Raw genomic sequence first — 20,005 nt, 5'->3', positions numbered from 1 at the left:
ACAAGAGTGTCACTGGCCAAATTTTGCTGCAGGAAGGAAGCATGCACTGGAACTTTGCTTGCAGATAGAGGGAGAAGGCTGGAATACCAAAAGCCTGCAACAACCTGTGATATGAGGATACAGCAGCTGTCGCTCCTCTTTTCATCTCTTTTCCATTATTTTGGAATCTCCTGGTCAAACGGATGTGATGCTCCAGGTTTCGTGCTTCTGCAGTGGCATGCTGAAAGAAGAGGATAATATCTCACCAGTACTGCTCAGCGGGCTGCTGGTAGGAAAGAAATCTTTTCCTCTGGTAACTGAAATTGTCTGGTCTGTGATGCTGTAGGACAGGTTACCTATAAAGATATGGGCACAGAACATTTTTAGTAACTTACTTGGTTTTTTAAAAATGAAGGTTGTTTTGAGCCCTCTGTTATTCACCCAGCTGAAAATTCAAAAGTCAGAAATTTCCAAGATCAGGGTGTAAAAATTAACTTGGCAAGATGCCTACATTTTTGGCCTATGACCTGGTGTTGGATAAAAAAATGTGCTTTTATCAAAAGAAATATTATAAGAAGAAAAGGGAAGGGGAGGGGGAAGATGAAGGGAAGGAGAGAAAGAGAGAGAGAGAGAGAGAAAGAGAGAAAGAAAGAGAGAAAGAGAGAAAGAAAGAGAAAGAAAGAGAGAGAGAGAGAGAGAAAGAAAGAAAGAAAGAAAAAGAAAGAAAGAAAGAAAGAAAGAAAGAAAGAAAGAAAGAAAGAAAGAAAGAAAGAAAGAAAGAAAGAAAGAAAGAAAGAAAGAAAGAAAGAAAGAAAGAAAGAAAGAAAGAAAGAAAGAAAGAAAGAAAGAAAGAAAGAAAGAAAGAAAGAAAGAAAGAAAAAGTTAAGATGTTCCAGCAAGCCAGCATTGAGGCAGCTTTGAGACGCAGAGCTGTCTGGGAGAATGATAAGCTTTTTATCTCTTTGATGGTAATGAGAAACCTAAAGAACCACAGAAGATTTTTGTGTCTGAACCACAAAAGTCATCTATAATCTGTTCATAGACAGTTTTTCCCTTCCTACTGATGGTTAAGATCAGTGCCCCATAAGGACACATTTCTGGTTTTTCTAGCAATCTCAACATTAACAGCTTCTGAAATAATAGGTAAATACTCAACTAGACAATGGCGCAGCATTTCCAGAGCTCCCATGGCACTTCTGATGTGGGGATTCAGTGGTGGAGAATCATTCAAATTTGTACAAAAAGAAATAATGACCTTCAATTATCTTACAAGCCTGCACATGGCTACTTCATTAGGCTCTACTGTGGCTATTTTGGACTCTTTGACTTTCTCTGATGCACACAACAAATGAAACAACAGAGGAACCTGACAGTCTCTGATATAACTGCTGATTTATAAATCCAGACAAAAGCCAGCTTTAAAGACAAAAATCAAGACAAAACCCCAGCTTTAAATTATGTAAATGACTAACCAGACAGAACCAAGAAAATCTCTTTATTGTGAGATGCTTGCTGGTTTTGACTGAAATTGAGAGTTCAAGTGTGCATGTGTGTGCGTGTGTGCGTGCGTGTGTGTGCATTAAAAAAATGTCGTTTCAGGGCACTCTAAAAATTCACTGAGATTTTTGGATATTAATTAAATTCTTTTCTACTTGCTTATTAGGTGTTTGTTTTTATGTGAATAGGTATGACACATATCACATTTGTAAAATGCATAGCATTTTACAAAGTTATATGCGAAAAAAAAAGGGTTGTACACTTAGAGATCTGATAGGACTGTGCTCTACACAGCACATTGATGAGCACTATTTATTCTTATTAACATAATGGCTTTTGTTAGAGCATCCCAGGACCACAATGATAATGGTAATCACTGTTGTAGGAGCCCAGTGGCCCTGTTAGGGCATAGGGATTCATGTGTATGCCTCAGCAGGCTCACTGATGCCTGTGTGCTCTGAAACTGCCCTCAATTACAGCTGCTGGACCAAGGACCCTTCAAGGCCATTATCTCTTAGCTGATGTTCAGGCAGGCACAGGTGTAGGGAAGCAGTGGCAGGGATGTAGGGATGAGTGGAGCAACACACAGTATCCCTTGCAAATAGTAGAGTAATTCAGCATGCTTTTAGAAAAAATTGCAACCAGCAAGCTGTGCAAGAGCAGAAGTGTGAAGCGTTAGAAGCTGTCACAAGGTTGTGGTATAGCTGCATGGTTTTGAGTGCTACCAAAAATACATTCACAAAATGGAAAGCGGCTGCTACATTTGTGCCTCAGCCAAAAGACAACTCCCATGGAAGTACAAGAGCACATTGACAGGTCCTGCCTGTTCCAAAAGCACAAAGGCAAACCAAGATGTTAAAAAAGGAAGTCACTTTGGGCTTTATGCTGCTGAGCAGAGATTTTCTAAAGGGAAAGACTAGTGAAAAAATGTTAACCCTAGGGGTTTTTTAATTGATTTATTGATCTTTAATGAGGCTGTCTTTCAATGTTCTATTAGCCAGCCTTTATTACCTCACATTATCTCATTATTTCACTGCTGCTCTGCAATTTTATTTAGCTTCTCTGGCAATTTATTTAATCTATAAACTACCTTCAGCACTCACTACATTTGCCTAGCAACTATCTCAATTGTGATATTATGAAAATTAATATGTCTAATGAAACCGGGATACTCAAATGTTTTTTCATTCCTCTTTTGCCACTGCAAATCCTTGACAGCTTGGAAACCCAAGCCTTTATCTTCTAATTCAGTGAAACTCAACAGGGAAATTGCTTCTGTGAAGTATTGAAAATCTGGTACACGTTACTCCACATGACTTTGGCCTCTGCTCAGACACAACTTTTCCATGCTTAGTAGTAATTTTTGCATGGTAATGTGGTGACTCTCAACTAGCAACTGAAAATAAGCACCACAGAACTAATCCTCTGAGAGAAGGCATCACAAATTGAGGACCTGAGGACGTGCTGCTGTGGTTTTTGCAAGATGCTCCAGATTACTGTAGGTTTGCAACCCAACATTCACTAAGCTGGTGCCACATTTGCACTTTGGCTTCATAACTCCTCTGTTGCAGTCCTGTGAAGCAAAGGAGGTGCATTGTCTACTCACGTGCTGTTGTCAAAGTCTCGCTGCATGCTGTGGCACTGGTATAGCCTTTTGCCTCTGTGGTAGAAGTTAGCGCTCCTGCTGAAAAGCACAAAGGCTTGTAAAAATTGCTGTAGGGAACCATATAATTTGTTTTTCATTTTCTCCTCTCTTTCTTCCCTGTTTTCTGACTAATGAAGTCAAACAGGTATAGCCCACTACTCGAGATGCTGGCTTTCCTTGGACAGGCATTACAGAAAGCTGTGTATGGTTTGAAAGCTTATCACAAGCTAGAAACCCAAGAGGAGTTTTACTGACATAGGTAAATCAACTTAGACAAAACATTTGAAACATTTTTGTATTTCAGCTTACTTACAGGTGAACCTCAGGAGCTTGAGTGCACTGGCTGGTTTCGACCTGAAACCAGTAGAGCAATGAACAGGCATGCATAAATCAGAATTTAGACAGCTCCAGTGAAATAGAACTGTTTTCCCAACTAACAAGAGGAAGTTTTGAAAAAGTTAGAGTACAAGCATCACACCTGTAATGTCTGATGCCAAATACCAACTTATTTGACATTTTCCTTTAAGCATTTTAAGTGCTAAGATTTCTAGAGCTCAGCTAGGTATTTATCTAATATTCAAACACAGACAGATGGTGGCTAGCATGTAGACCTTCATTTTCCCAAGAGAACTATTTCACATTTTACTAAGAGGAATCCATATTTCTTAACATCTGTCTCATTTTGGAAAAATATCAAGCCATCTGAACAAACTGCGAAGGTGAACTGCAGCTGTAACTGATCACTCAAAGCCGAAGCATCTCTGGCTTAGTGATGGAGCAGTTGTGGCTATGCAAAACCAGGCTACAGTTTTAGCAGCCTTGGTTTTGCTTCCCCTCTTCCTCCTCTTGCCTATATATGTGCACTCTTCGTTCATACCCATTCTCAGCTGTCTCTTAGATTTTCACTTGCAAAATAACAGGACCTGAACCAAACCAGTAGACTAAAACAGAAGCCTTGAAGCTTGGTGTCCTGTCTTGACTGCAGCCCAGAGTATTTGCTCAAGAAGCTGATCTTCAGCACACTGGTGGCACCAGTGTGAGGACCAGCAGTGATCCAGAGAGGAGAAGTGCTAACCCAGGGCTGTCATACCATAACTGGCACACATTGGGACCACTGGTTAAAAGGCAATTGCTTCCCAGGCTACTTACAGAAGAAAAATGGCTCAGATCTGTCTTGCATTACAAGTTTGACCTCATACCACCTCAACCAGGGAAAATGTATAATTCAGCAAGGAGAACCCTCTCTCTTCACATTGTGTATTTATAGCCTTTGTTATGAATTTTTTTTTGAGACGGAAGGGCTTTCAGTCCACTTGGACAAGCAACTTCGCTGTTCTGCTGTCAGCCAGGCAAGTGTCTCTGTTTTGGGGATGGGGAAGACAGTTTGAGAAGCAGCAAATTTTCATTTCAGCACTGCTGCAATCTGTGCTTTCTGCCTTGGCGTATCTCAGTCAAGCCTCTGCAAGACCCTGGGCTTTATGTTGAGTGATTCAGCTCCCAAAGAGCACTCTTTTGGGGCAGGCCAAAGCCTTATGTTTAGTATCTTCCTCCAGTGTTCTGTTTAGGTCTCATATTTAATTAAAGACAGTAGGTATTCTTCATAAACACTATAATAACACTAATTAACTTTGTAAACACTAATAACACTCAATGTCTGTTCAGCTGCCAAAATTAATGAATGTAGCCTAAACAGAGCATTAAAAAAGATAAAATCAAGACAGTATTTTCTCATATATTTATTACTGTACTGTGGTTACACTGACAGTGGTTAGTGTAACCAGTAGTTAGTGGTTAGTGGCCAAAGCACTAGGAAAAGAACTTCAATGGATGTTAAATGCCTTGCTTCCAAAAAAGTAAGATAGTTATTGTGTTTATGTGTCTTTCTTCTACATTGTTGAAGCAATAGAGAAAACAGTTTGATTCAATTGATTACCTTGTGCTGTGGAAGCAGGAGTCAAATTTGCTGGACTTGCGAAATCCAGAGAGGCCACAGATGTCAACTGGTGCTCTAAACACAGTTAACATGGTATCACATTTAATCAATAGGTTCTTCAGAAAATAATGTTAATAAATTACAAAACAACCTAGATCAAAGAGCTTGCAGTAGCTGTTGGGTAAATGCAGAGCAGCAGAAATCCTGCTGTGGGAGTTAAGGCTAAATGCTCAAAGCACATTTCACAACTCTGGTGGAAGGCAGCTGATGTTATCAATGCTGACCCTTTTCCTGCTGGCTGGTTGCAGGCATTGCTTATTTGTGCTTCTGTTCACAGGGTTTGGTTTGACTGCTGTGGAGTGGATTGTGCACTTGAATGTGGTGCTCCCCAGCTAAGCCAGGGCCTTGCCAGAAATCATCCATGACAACAGGCTACAGCCACATCAGCCCATGAGAGATCATCTGCTCTTGTGAGTTTTCCTCTCAATTGCTGAAGGTAGTTCTATGTAATTATCCATATCCATGCTCTGGTAAAACAGAGTTATATAATTAATGAATGGGAATGATGCCCTGCTGTTGGGTCAAGGAAAAGTGATGGCTTTAACTTTTCTATCGCATGCACCTCTCTGTCACAATAGGACAAATTTATTTACAGTTTTATAGGTAAATTATTCAATTTTATAAAAATATGTAAGAATGATATATAATATTCAGCATGCCATTTAACGTTCTGTCCTAACATGGCAGTTTTAGCAAGATTTCTGTCACATCTCTGCTTGGGTAACCTCACAGCTCACAAGTTCCCAAGCAGCAGCACATTGGTGCTGTCAGCATCAGAGCATACTGACCTTTGCCTGTCACACCTCTGACTCTGTGTGCATGACATTTAGGCAGTGGTAAAGTAGAGATCCTACATATATTGAATAAGTAATATTTTGCCCCTTACCTGAGGCTGTCATGACAGCTGATGTAAAGTGTTGAATTACTGAAGTCTATAACAAATCAAAGTAAACATTCAGCATGAGAAAGGTGTTTATTCTGCTTTAGGAAAGTGGGTGATTGAAAGGTTCAGGAGCAAGAAAGTGCATCACACCTAAATTCAAATAATCTTTTCATGTGTAACTCAGCCAAGTAGTCTGGAAAGAAACATGAAATACCTGAGGTAACTGTGCTGAGAAATCCCTAGAGAAACAAATGCTTTGAGGAAAAAACTTTGGAGCCCCTGGCACCTCAACTTAAAAACCAGAAATGAATCACATGGGTTTATTCCATATAAAGAGGTGCACCATATTAGCACAGGTGCTGAAACAACATTTATGACCTGGTGGTGGCACCTGCACAGTTTCATCCATGAGGCACTTCAGAGGCTGCAACTCTGAGAGGAAATTTCAGAGACATTCTGCACTGAAAAGTGCTCACTGAGTCCTCAGAGAAGAGGAGGGGGAATTATTCCTTCTAATTAAAAACTGTTAACCACACAGGCAAGCTCAGCAGAGACACCATCCTGCCCATGCAGCATGTATGTCCTAGAAGTCTGTTTTCTTTCCTATTTTTTCCCAGCAGGAGAGGCAAAGTACTTCCTGAGTAGGCCAGGAGGACGGATAATGTCCCCCCAAAAAGGTCCATGAAGGAAGTGGTCTATTAAAGCTCACACACTTCATTAGAAAAATATATCTGGGAAGGCAATCAGAAAATACCTATGTCTGGTCAGGCACGTGTGGAGAGCATTGGGTGGACTGCAGACTGGATCTTAGCATAGGCAGGTGACCATCCACTCTCCAGCTGCTTTTTTGTGCTAACACTTGTACCTCCTGTGACTGCTTCTCTTTAATTTGCATTTCAGTTTAGCCTTGCCTGCACTAACAGGGATTTCACAGTAGCTGGCTGACATAAAGGACTCCTTACCAAAGATGCAACAGGTCTAAAACCAGAGCAGTGAGGCTCTTTGAGATGTACCTGGCTCCCAGAGGGTTCTGCAGAGTGTGCAAGGCAAGGCAGGGTGGTGGCCTGATGCAAGCTGCTAGGCTACCTTTGAGAGTTCACCTTGCAGAGGCCAGCAGAGGAAAAAGTCTCCCTCTCTCGGGGTCTCCCAATATCTGGGATGGTTTTCTGGTGCCCAGTGGGGTATTGGTTGAGCCCCCAGGGCCTGCTACAACCTGCACTTGTCAAAGTTTTTCACAAAACCCATACTTTTTTCATGCCATCTACTTACAGCATTTCTCTGACAAACTCATGTAATCCCCTGCCACATGCTGCCTCCCATGCAGAGCAGAGCAGAGCAGAGCAGAGCAGAGCAAACTGCTCCAGGAGAGATGTTTCCAAAGGGCTTTAGCTGAGGTGTGGAGTGAACATTTACCTGCAATGAGCTGATAATAAGACAAATTTGCAGGGGGAGACCAGGGATTTACCAAATTTACACAAATTAAGAAACATATCAGTTCTTCAACATGGCAAAAATATTGAGGATCTTGGCTCTGTGCTTAAACAGAAGGTAGAGCCATTAGCAGGGCTGTTATTTTTGTTATTAGTTCAGTACTGAAAGAGCTATATTCAAATGCCAGCTGAAGCATCAGAAATAACATTAAGTGCCTCTCAAGGCCAAAGTTTAATTATGCTTGGTCTTAATTATAATAGATTACATCACCAAAATATTGGTTTGTAGCATTTTCTCTGAAGTCAAAGCTGCAGAAAGGGGTTCCTTACTACCCATTTAGAGTAGTAAATGCTACAACCACTTTAGGAATTTATAAACATACCTCAAACACAACCCAAATTATTTTATTCTCTAATTTATCCTACCGTCTGAAACCGTGGTGGTAAAAACTTCAGCTGAGGCTTCATTATTGTCTGTGATGGGAGAAAAAAGAGAAAGATTAAAGCAGTCCTTAAAAGTAGTTATAAAGGCTGAAAATTTAGTTTGGGCTTGTGTCATACTGTGCACCTTCGCAGAAGGGATGGCTGAGAATTAATGTAATTCTTTCTGTCACATCTAAATACTTTAACATTTTTATACAGAGTGGCTCTATCTTAGCATTAGCATAGTCTCCTGGCAAGAACAGAGACTGCTTTAACTGACAGCTCTTTGGTAGGAATACACTTCAGAAAACTGCAAATTGGACTAAATGAGTAATTTTTGAGAAAAAAATTATCCCTCCCCTCTGAAGCTATGTTTCCAGAGGAGTAAGCTGTGGCTTTTGCTGCAGTCTTACTTTGTGGAAAAACATATCAATAGGAATATACACAGCCACAAGAGAACCCAGCTGAGCGGAAAGTAGTTGCCATGATAGGTGACGTGCCCCTTGATGCTGCTAAGGGGTCAGCAGCTCAGCTGCATTTTCTGTGCAGCAGGGAGCACACATAATTTAAAAAAATAAAAAAGGTATAAATAGGTATTTGCACCTAAGAGGAGACATGCACAAGAGAGTGCTAAAGGAAATCTGTCTCACCAGTGACCCTGCATCCTCAGAGGTGCTGAAAACTGTACCGCCAAGTCTCCTGCTTTTACAAAAAAACAGGACAGTATTTCTCCCCACTTCCCTAATCATGTAGCTAATTCTTACAGTACAGATTATAAGGGAGTTTCTCCACTATCCACAGAGGTGCAGCCTTTTGCATGTTTTACTGAAGGTGAATAACGTAGCCCTGAGTCAGAGGATTTGATTTCCCAGGGAACCATGAATGCTCCATGAGAAACACATGATTATAATAGTTCACGAGTGCCATGTGGCTATGTTAGAGTGTTTTTGAGTAGGGGAAGTACAGCAAGATTCTGCCTAAACAAACAAGTGTCTTCTCTTTGTGCAGAAGTTTCTTAGCTCATTCAGAAGCTTGAGCAAAGATTTGAGCCAAAAAAACCTGCCAGAGAGTTCAAACTGTGTGATGAACTTGTACAACAAAGATTTTACACTGTTGGTATTTCTTCAGTATTTTAAGTAACAAGCAAAAACATGTGTTTGGTGTTCTTAACATGTTAGATGTGTCCTATCTAAGAAAAACCTACTGAGGGAAACAAATATTTCTTGTGATGAAATATTCTTTGTTTCATTTCCCAGGAAGGGAAACAGACACACACATGAGAATGTCCTATGAATCTTATGGGTCCCTTGCAGCATCAGAGGTGATCTCAACTCATAGAAACCTTCGCTCTCTTGCAAGTCTTCTTGTACCACAGAAATTTCTTGGGGAGAGAAAAAAAAAAAAAAAAGAAAAGACTCTCTTTTTACACTCCAAACTCTTAAGTCAGAGCTGTGCAAAATATTGGTACTGGAAAACAGGTTCATATAGCCGCAGGTTTCTTTGCTGAGACACTGTCAAAGATTTGGCAAGAATGGTGTGGTCATGCCAAACCGTAGTTCCCATCTCTGGCAGGGGACTCTGGTCACAGCCTTTTGTCAGCTGTTTCCTTTGAGGGGGGAGGCCTGGTGTTCTCCCCTTCAGCCACATAGGCACCTACAGGTTCCCTGGGGCAGAAGTGGATAAGAGTCATGGCTTTCCCTGGGAACCACTCCTGCAGCTGTGCTGTTTCCCTGTGGACAGGTTGCTTTACCTCCAGGCTCGCTCTGTCCATATACCATAGGAGGCTTGGCTTGGGAAATGCCTTCCTCACGATACAGCTCACATTAGGTTGTGGGGCAGCACAAGGCAATTGTTAGATTACACACACACACACACACACACACACACACACACAGAGACACATATGTATGTATGTTAGGTGAGCCTCTGACATTTCCCTCCTAGCTGCTAGCTTCCAAATGCCTGTATGGACAATACTTGCTTACTCCCCGTCCTGCTCTGGAAGGAAGCACTTGCTTTCTCTTTATTGTGTTTCTTGTTGTTCCAAAGATCTGTGTTTGTACTCTGTTTAATTTCTCAGCACACAGTAGATGGGCAGGACCTCAAAGACAAGGCTAGATGAAGGGTTGGGCACTAACAGGATGAGAGGTCTCATCCTCATGCTGCCTGGACATTCCCAAGTATGTTTATTTAGCAGGTTATGACACTGTTAAGTACTAAACGCTGTTATAAGAGAAATGGCCTTGTTCTTTTCAACAGAAGAAATGAGCATGTGTTACTCATGCAGCACAAACCTGTCTTGCTCCCTCATTCAAAGAAAATGGTTTCCACATTAAGTTGGAAGCAAGCTTAATGTATTGAAGCCAGCAGAAGTCAATCATTCAGTATGAAGTCTAAAGCTATCCAGTTGAAAGTCTGCCCCTGCCATGGTAAACAGCACCTGAGTTTGTAGTGTAATTGCTTTCTCCTATTTTCCTCTTCATTATTCCCTTATTTTTCAGGCACTTTTAGGTCATAATATTTTTTCAATTCTTCCTATGAATAAATAGAAATCTGATATCCTTACTAGATTTAAGTCCTGCAAAAAAAGGCAGAAAAGAGAAGTAAAGAAGTCGGCATTTTTTTGGTGATGAAGAACAGACAGAGGCTCTTTGGGGGAGAAAAGCCTACAATGTCCAACACCACACCCAGAAACAGGTCACCAGGAAAATGATACCAGTTTGCAGAACCAACTGACTCGTGGATTGGGTGAAGTGGGTGGTTATGGATAGTACAAGGTTCTGCCTGCCCACGAGCTCTATTTCCAAGGAAAACCTTTTTGATTTGAGATACTTGCTGATTAAAAAATGTTTAACTTGGAGAGATGGAACAGGAAGCAAAGCACCATAGCTAATAGCCAGAGAGGTTTACTAGTCAGTCATATGAGCCATAAATAAGTTTTATACCAAGCATGGCCAGTGCAGTTCAGTAGGCTTTTAGGTTTTGCCATTACCAAAACTGAAACAGAGGCCCACACAACAGAGAAGTCCTTGGAAGTCCCTGGTTTGTCCTCGCTGCTGTGGGGGTGGCAGTTGCTCAGAGGAAAGGGAGTGAGCACCTTGTGTTAACTCAATGCCTTGCCTGCTGCCCTGTGAGCTCAGTCAGTTTGGAGGATGCCTCCTATGCCTGATTCAGCTCAGCTTGCCTGTCCTTGCTGGGGTGGCATGGTGGCAGTCACAGGCATCACTCTTTGTCCAAAATTGCTCACCTCCTGGCTGAGCCCTCCTCCAGGCTAGTGAAAATCTCAGGGTAAGCTGGAAAGCAAACATAAATGTATTAGCGAAATGGACACTGCAGATCACAATAACAGCTTCTAATAACACTTAACAGCATTGTATCATAAGAGTGGAAATTAAATCCTACCTCCAGCCACACATCAAGCAAGATAAAAGTGTTTACAGCTGCAATTTGAGGTCAAGGAAGTGGTTTACAAGACTGTATTAGCAGCTATTGCCACAGGATCCAGGATGCATTTCACTGCCTCAACTAGGCTTGGGTGGCTTTGCTGGGGAAACAAACTGAAAACATCCTGCAGTCACAGCTCCAGCAGCAGAGCCACACTTCCCAGGTCCCATAAAATCACACATACCCCAGTTCCTGGTTCCTCTGTGTGCTTGCCAAATGTATCTCCATAGGCTTTAGCCATCCCCCAAATGTTGATTGATTTTGGATGCCAGCTACCCAGATGCTGTTGCCTAAACAGATGTGTGACAGTGTCCCCACAGATGCTTCCTGCCTTGCCAGGAAGCCCAGAGCTTGCCCTAACAGCAGAGCAGCAAGGCACTGATGACCACATCCACATGAAAAAAAACCCGTTTTTTTTTCTGGTTTTGCAGCATTTTGCTTCTGGGCACAGCTGATTGTATATATATAGCTGTATATATTGTTTGTATATATTGTATATATTGATTGTATATACATAGCTGTAAAGCTATCAGGTACCCTAAGCCTCTCTAAACTACATTTCCAAATTAACCATTGGGATGCCTGGTTTGAGGCAATATTGACTGACTTGTTAAATAAGGACTATTGAAACTGTGTTAATATATAACAAATCTCAAAAGCCTCAGATAAATCGGGCTTCTGGCCCTTCCTGAGCCCTGAAACTGGGCTGGAAACAAGTGCTCTCCCTGAATTACTTAGGAGTTCCAAAATTCTTTATCTTTCCAACCTAAACCTCACTTTAATCTCTACCATTAAAATAATTTTCTCTTTTTCTTACCCTGTTAATTGGTATAGGACCACCTCAGTTAATTACAATCCCCCCTGAAGTGAACTATCCAGGTTTCCCTGTTTTATACAGCTAATCCACCAAGGACTCTCCTGACTTTATTTTCAATTTCCATTTTTCTGCCTGATGTTACTCATGTTACTCATGCCTGGGCATGACTTATATTCAGTTGTCATGGCCTTATGGTTTTCTGGACTTATGATCCTTTTTTTGAGTGGAATTTTCTGGTTTTTTTAATCTCTTCTGGGTTTTGAGTTTTTCTGCTTTTTTGGAGGGTGGGGTGGGGCAGGGGTTATAGATTCTTCCTATCAGGAAATGAGTGTCCTAAGATTTCCTTCTTTCTTCTTTGCCAAAACTGTACAGATGGTAGTGGAGCTGGCAGAAGACAGACAGACTTTTGCAGATACAGGGAAAAGTCTGGTAAACTGGATCCTCTAATCACTGCAGAAGTTGCCTGGGAGGCTAAATGATGACTGGTCTAGTGCATGCTCTTCCTTTTGTCTTTTTCATGAGTATGGGCATGCTTTGTCGCACCTGTATTGAGCACTGTCCTCTGCTTTCTCAGATGTGTTTGTTGGGTAGCTGTTCTGGCAGGCAGCTCTCACATATAGCTCTGAATGGTCTAATAGATATTTTCCAATTAACATCTCAGCCCCTATTTACACTTTGACATTCATTTGTCTTGCTAGGATATTTACCAGTGCTTTGGATCTAGCAGAAATTCAATATTTGGTTCAGTATCTGCTCCTGAGTCTTACAAAAAAGAGAAATCAGTATTTGGCAAAGTTAGACATGAAAAGGCCATACCTTTTCACAGCAACTTGTATCCAAAAGAACTCTATTCTAGAAGAGAAATATTTTAAAGTATTTCGATCCAAAAGCACCCTCTTAAAAAAAGCTATCTTGATTGAATGTCTGTTTTTACCCAACATACCAAAATCTCAACTTCATTGAGAGATCATTTCATACCTTCTCCATCCTCCCTGGTCCAATTCTCAGCCCCATTGGGCCACCTCAAGCAGCTGTGAGGGAAAACTATTTGGCACTCCTCAGACTTGGCCTGCCTCTGCTGTGTTTAGCCCTGCCTGAAGTATTTTTCAGAGGGATCCTGCATGAGGAGTTTCCCACAGGCACCCTCTCCTCCTCCTGTCCCTTTCAGCTCTGTGCTGCAATAGCTGCCTGCCCCCCCTGCCCTACTTTTAAGCCACCCAGCCTGAAGGGTTCAATTGCATGAGTATTTGGGTGACAGGGGAGATGCTGGCTTGCCAAGATGGGAGAACCTCCCCAGGTTTCCACTGGCCTTTTTCCCTATCCGTGCTGGATCTAACTGCCAGAACACAAATATTAATTTCTTTTCTCTCTGGTCAGCACAAGGAACAAGAGAGGTGCTGCCGTCTGAAAGAGCTCTTTGTCCCCAGATGTCACCTCTAGAGAATGCTGGATTATCCCAGGCAGTGTGTCTGCCAGTGCTGTGCAGGGATGTGGGCTAGCTCAGGGCACAAGAGAATACATGGAGAAAAGCTGGGATGGTGCAATCATAAGTGGCATGACTTCAGCAAATGGTAACAGGAAAGAGTGAGATAAAAATAGTTTCACCTGCAAAATTCAGACACGAAAGGGCTAGGAGCACAAAAGCACATTCCCTTGGAGTGGTGGACTTTACTTAGGTAAGGTCTGAGAGACTTTCCTCAGCACCCACTGCAAACTCAAGGCTCTCAGGGAGCCAGCTCTGCCCTTGGGACCCCTCCGAGAGAGGCTGGTGGCGTAGCACCCAGGTCCAAAGCTAGCCAGCACTTACTGGGAAATGCAGAGTCTTCACCACCAAGAATCACAGCTGTTTCCTCTAGTTTGCCTCTCTACTCTGCTGTACTGATATTTTGATGTGGGTTCATGCACAGCTAAACATGTATTTCTTAGTAATACAGAGAAAAAGCTAAATAAAGCAACCTCTTAGTAAGAGACACACAAATCTTGGCAAGAGTATCAACAGTGATGGAAGAGAGTCCAAGTATATTTGTGTCCTTGAATGATTACCCAGGTAACACTGTTGCTATATGAGAAATGTTGATTTTAAAAAGTGTCTGAATCGTGCAAATGCAAGAGGAGGTTTCAGATCATTAACTTCTATTTTTATTTCTTTTACATCAGTGACCAACAACCCTCAGACACATTTTGCTTTTTTTCAGACACTCCCTTTGAATTCAGAGCATCAGCCTTAAATGGCCATGCCATCCTCAAACTGTGGGCTTCCTTGGACGATCAGCTACAGTCAAGGGACTGTTGACAGGCCCAATGTTTAACACTCATTTACTTTCAAAGCTTTGGAAATATGTTTTCCTGACCAACTGATCTCTCAAGAGAAAATAAAGCCTGGTTTTTAAGTGGGTAGCAATTTTCTGATTCAGTTGTACCTTAGTGATAGTAGAGCAATTCCTAAGCCACTTGAAATGGAACAAGGCAAGTAACTTAAGATGGGAAAGGCTTACAAAAGGAAATGCCAGCCCACATGTTTGTAGTACACAGGCTCTGCCACTCCTGGCCAATTTGAGACCCTCACCAGGATCCTCATTTCCTCATTTTGGCAGCAGTTGAGTGTCACATGCATTTGAGGATGTGATTTTGCTACAGCCGTAGTCCCAAACTGCTTACAAAATTATGGCCATGATTTCCTGACCACAGACAGCATGGTCATTGGGACATGGAGATCTTGTTGACCAGTGTGCTTCCCTGTAAAACACAGAATCCCAACATAAGCCTACATATCAGGGTAAGATTCTTGCCATGTGCATGTGTCCTAGTGTGACGTTAGGATGCTGGTATCCCCATTCATGTGTGTTATTTATGCTGGATATTATGTTCTGTGCCTTCAAGACTGGCTCTGCAGAGTGAAAGTTTTGTTTTGGGCCTCTTATCAGCCACTCGGCGGGACATACAGATAGTACAGTACATAGTGCTGTTTTTTGCTTTTTGCCCTGCTTTTTGCCCTGCTTTTTGCTTTGCTCTTGCTTCTGCTTTGCTTCTGCTTTGCTTCTGCTTGCTTTTGCTTCTTTCCTCTTCTCATTAGTTAATTTAGCTAAACAGTCCAAATTCCTTCCTGGACTGTTTCCGCTTTCCTGTTTGGACCTACCCAAACTTGCTCCAGACTGGGACCTGGGAAACACCGAGAGTTTGCATCTTGTGGCTGCAGCAGCTGCCCCAGCACCAGAGGGACTGATAACAGAGCGAACACTCCCAGGAGAGACTTTCTGAATTTGTCATCTTTTTCAGAGTGGTGAAAGAGTGGTGTCATCTGGTATTGTTCATTTTGTGTGCTGGGGGGTGCTGTGCCTGTTAAATAAACAGGTTCTTTCTACTTCTCTCCAAGGAATTCTTCCCGAACCAGTTGGGGGGAGGGGCCGTGTGGGTTTGCTTTCTGGAGGGGCCCCCCTTTTGGGGATTCTCTCCCAAATTTACCCTAAACCAGGACAGCACGACAGTGAGATTGATATATGTGCAATGAATCTACTATTTTTTCTTGCCAGAAATTGAAGGAAGGGGCTCAAATTCTTCTAAGAATTGAGTAAACTCCAGGGTTTACTACCATTTACTAACATTTTATGTCGTTGCAGCTGAAAAAAATGACAAGCCTAATATGTTGACATTTAAAAAAACCACAGTATCTGTCAAAAGTTATTGGCTAAAGAACCAGGCAGGAGTGTCACCTTTCCAAGTGCAAGGCATCAGGCAGTTGGCATAAGCCCCTTACCAAATACTCTCACAGTGGTGCTGCTCTTCTGGACTTTCTCTGGGTGGTACAGCACGTGGCAGTAAAAGACTCTGCCATCATCAGTGATTTTTGTGGGGAAAACCTTTAGGGCATTGTTCAAATCCAGGAGGACTTTTTGTCCGTACAGCATCCTGCTGTTCCTGTACACAGCAGGACTGGAGGGCTCCTTGGTCACAAGTTCCTCTTTCCTCCCATTTTCATCCTGCGTACAGAAAAACCAACAAAATTGTGAAGTTCAAGGACACACACAGAGTGAAATATTTTTGTAAGCCAGCTCTATTCCCTCTATGAAAATCTTCCCTCACACATTGTGTAGCAGTAAGTGGACATTTGCAACATCTGGGATTTTCTTCCCAAATGTATTCTCTCTCAGAATTTCAATACCAAGAGCAGTTGTCATCTTTACAATAAAATATGGAGCAAATAGCTGTGTCTTGTGAGTTCTGATCTCTGTAGCCTGTAGAGAGAGCAATAGAAGTGCTTTCTCACTGTTCCAGTCTTTAAATTATGCTGAGCATACAGCATACATGTTAGATGCAACTGAAATTTCAAGGAAAACTTTGCTCTTTTAGAATTTTAAGTAGAAAACCCTGATAATAATAACTAAAATTTATCTCTCTTCTTGTCTGTGTGGCAGCCACCCTTGGTTATAAGTACAGAGAGAATGTCCTGGACACCTGTGCCTCAGTACATATTTGCAAGCTTTACTCTGTACGATGCATGGCAACCCACATATATCATTGTGTTTTGGGGGATTTTTCCCCCTTTCCTCTGCTACTTTGTTGAGTGAACCGGCAAAACAGATGTAGTAAAGGTAAGGGTGTTCTCTACAAAAAGATTTAAAATTTTAATATTAAGAATGACCTGCAGGAGGGAGATCTAGGTAGATAATGAACCAGGACAGAAGGTTAAAAAACCTAAACTATTTGAAAATCACCTTTAAGGAAATCCTCAACAGTTACAGCTTCTCAGTGACAACATATATGAATGAACAGGAAAAGCTCAAGGGCACTGCTCACTGATACTTATCTTTATACACTGAAATGAATGCTAAAAGGTTGCATTAAAACATGCATATAAATATGTATCCAGAAGGTGATATAAAGTACAAAAATACAGCAAGCTTTGTATCTGACAGAAAATTGCTTAAAAACAGTTTTTCATGTGGTTAGCTTGATAACTGGGTTTGCATGTCTTCAGTGGCCTCTGTGACACAGAGGTTCACAAAACCAAAAACATTAGCCAGTACCTTTCTTTTCTTTGTCAAAGCAGCCTGATATCTCACTATCCTACACAGTAATCATGTATTTTTCAGATACTAAAGCTTCACTACAAAAAAACTCGCTGGAAATCCAATACAAGAAATATTTTTGTTTTGTTATATTAGCCACTTTCCCTAGACCTGCTCTGTATGTGCTCCTGAAAAATTCAAAGCAATTAAGATGGAATTTTTCCTCATTGCTTCTTTAACAGCTATTATTTGCAGTGTATATTTTGCAACCCTATGGTTATACTTTTCCCCTTTATTATCACAGTCCAATATGACTGGTAAGTTTTTTATCAGATTCTGCAGGCAGGACACAGTGGAGTAGAACATTTTCATTTCAATCTGCAAAAATACCCTGTAGTTTTTTCTGAACTTTATATCTGAGATGAAAAATACTTACCACTAGCCATTTCAAAGGATAAGTGGACAAATTTTCTGAGGTCTCATCCTCAAGGCATAGAATTTCTAAAGTCTGCTTTAACCACACTTTTTTTCAGGTAGTGCATCTCCTCTTTATCATTGGAACAGCAACAACAAAACCCGAGAGGGAAAATCAGAAACATGATGTTCATTGTGCTTTGAAAACCAATGCTGACTAGTCTTCTATTCAAGGAACAGGCACTTTTTGGTTTAGAAGGGAACTGTATTTTTCAACCATTACCCCTAGACACATTTTTTAAGTGAAAGCCCTGCATCTGATTCTAGTTGCAGTTTCATGACTCAAATCACAGCATTACCAGAACTTCTTGGCAATTCTTAAAAAAGCTTTTCTTAACTGCAGGATCACAATGTCTCCTTTCAGAGCTGAGAATAATTGGAAGCTACAATTTATATCTTACAATTCTTTTTTTTCTGTGGCAATAAACCTTCACATCAATTTTGTGCACCTTTATTTCCTTTTCTCTGAAGATACCTGCAGATATCTTCTTTTCACTAAGCAAGCTATTCAGCATGTCAGGTTAAGACTAACCCTGTTTTCCCTTTTGTTATTCTCCAACCTGCCCATTACCACCAAACTTGTCACTCTTTCCTTTCTTATCCATTTCAAAAGCCATTTCTCCACCTCCTACCCTACCCATTCTCAAACCAGGGCTCCATCCAGCTGTGGAGGCTGGCCAGAGTGGTACAGTGAACAGTGCACTGCTGTGATCCAGATGTTTGGTCTGTGGGTGTGCATGTGTGTATTTACGCAGGAACAGCAGTGGTGATGGGTGGGAGATGCATAGACCTTTCTGACCATTGACCGCGGCACATCCTGCCATCCTCCCTTGCCCTCAGACCTGCCTTCCCTCCTCCTTGGAGGCAAGACATCAGCACACAACACAGGGAAACTCCTCAGCTCTGCTTGCCTGGTAGCTCTGGCTTGCATGTTGAGATAGAAGAGGTATGCGTTTAATTTATTTCTTATCTTGAGGGGAGTGAGAATATCCAGCTGTCCCAGACTGCCATGTTGTTTGTCAGTGGGGACTTTCTGGTGGCTGAAACTTCCTTTGTACCTGGCAACCCAAGCACAGAGCAATGGTGTCAGCATGTAGCCTGTGCCTCACAGATGTGAAGAAAGGCAGTGCCCTGAACTGTGCCTGGGAGAGCCTGCAGTAGAAGCAGCTTCCCTCCACTGTCCCTGAGAGTGAAGGACCTGGGGAGCCAGCTTTCACAGCAGGACAGAGAGCACAGAAGCCCTAACAGGGCTGGGCAGAGAGGATAATGAAAGGACAAAGCAAGTAAATCTATAGTTTCTCCAGGAACAAAACTATAGAGAGATTTTGCTGGGACAAAACACCATGCAAAAGTGCTGTGCAGAGTACTAGTGTGGAGATGAGCAGTCATCCCAGAGTTCAGTCTGGAAACAGCTTCTGCCTACTCTCACAGTCACATGTCCCAGCTGCTTGCTTCCCCCTCCCATCTCTGACTCCCATCTCTGATAGTGGGGCCCTGGAAAATGTTAAGATAGACTCTGACATGTTAAGCTTTGCGTTGCACCTGCGTAAGTGGTATGATAAATGATATAATTGTTAGATGTGATGATTGTTTAGTAATTAAATATAATTATTGTATAATCATAAAATGAATCATGAGAAACTATGTGCTCCTAATCTAAGGAGGCTATGCTTGGCTGAAATCTATGTATACAACAGAACAATATAAGTTTAATAATTAACATGAAAGTTATATAACAGTAGAATATAAAAACATATTTATCCCACACCCATGTCGGAGTCAGATTTGGGTTTGTACCCCTGACACCCAGAGCTCTTCAATAAAAGTACCTGCATATAATCATTTTTTGTGATTATGTCTTCCTGAACGCTAACATCTCCATTAACAGCCTGCTGGCTAAAGTCCTCTGTCTTCGTCTGTCTGTCCTATGAAGGCCTGTGGCTCTGGTGAGCTTTTTATAAGTTGAGTGCATTGGATTCACTTCACTTTGATGTAAATGAAAACTGTACTTCATCATAGATTGTCACCTTTATCCATCCCACTCACTCATAGGCTGGATTAAGGTTTTTTGCCTTCCTTTGAGTCAGAGTGGTTTATTGCAAAAGATCTGGTTACCTTAAAACACAAACCTGCAAAAGGTGGCAAACTTAATTTTTTAGTTCTCTCTAGCAAGCAGTCATCAGTAGCACAGCTTGCTACATCTTGTAGTTACTGAAAAAAGCCACAGTCATGCTGATATGAACAAGGGCTGCCCGAACTGTAGACAGCAATGACATTGAACCTGTCCGTATCAACCAAGGGCAGGAGAAGAAAAGCAATGCCTCATTAGCTCAATTACTATACTAAGAAAGAGAGAAACTTTGCATGAAGAACAGAAGCATGGGAGGGTTTAACAGGTCTACCAGCACAGTTTG

The 20,005-nt window shown here is 41.7% G+C and overlaps 1 protein-coding gene across 1 annotated transcript in view; it reads right to left on the bottom strand.

Annotated features, from left to right (window-relative positions):
• Nucleotides 1–20,005, bottom strand: part of CD96 (CD96 molecule) — a 30,983-nt gene that overhangs the window by 5,110 nt on the left and 5,868 nt on the right. Inside the window, 10 exon segments of the mRNA XM_059837608.1 lie at nt 246–335; nt 3,083–3,160; nt 5,055–5,129; nt 7,854–7,901; nt 9,055–9,265; nt 9,601–9,692; nt 11,102–11,143; nt 15,866–16,088; nt 17,554–17,646; nt 17,648–17,664. Coding sequence (XP_059693591.1) covers nt 246–335; nt 3,083–3,160; nt 5,055–5,129; nt 7,854–7,901; nt 9,055–9,265; nt 9,601–9,692; nt 11,102–11,143; nt 15,866–16,088; nt 17,554–17,646; nt 17,648–17,664 — 969 coding nt within the window.

This window comes from Haemorhous mexicanus, chromosome 2 (assembly GCF_027477595.1).
Source record: "Haemorhous mexicanus isolate bHaeMex1 chromosome 2, bHaeMex1.pri, whole genome shotgun sequence".
NCBI classification, from domain to species: domain Eukaryota; kingdom Metazoa; phylum Chordata; class Aves; order Passeriformes; family Fringillidae; genus Haemorhous; species Haemorhous mexicanus.
Note: the sequence above shows the minus strand (reverse complement) of the source record. Positions and strands in the feature narration are given on the sequence as shown.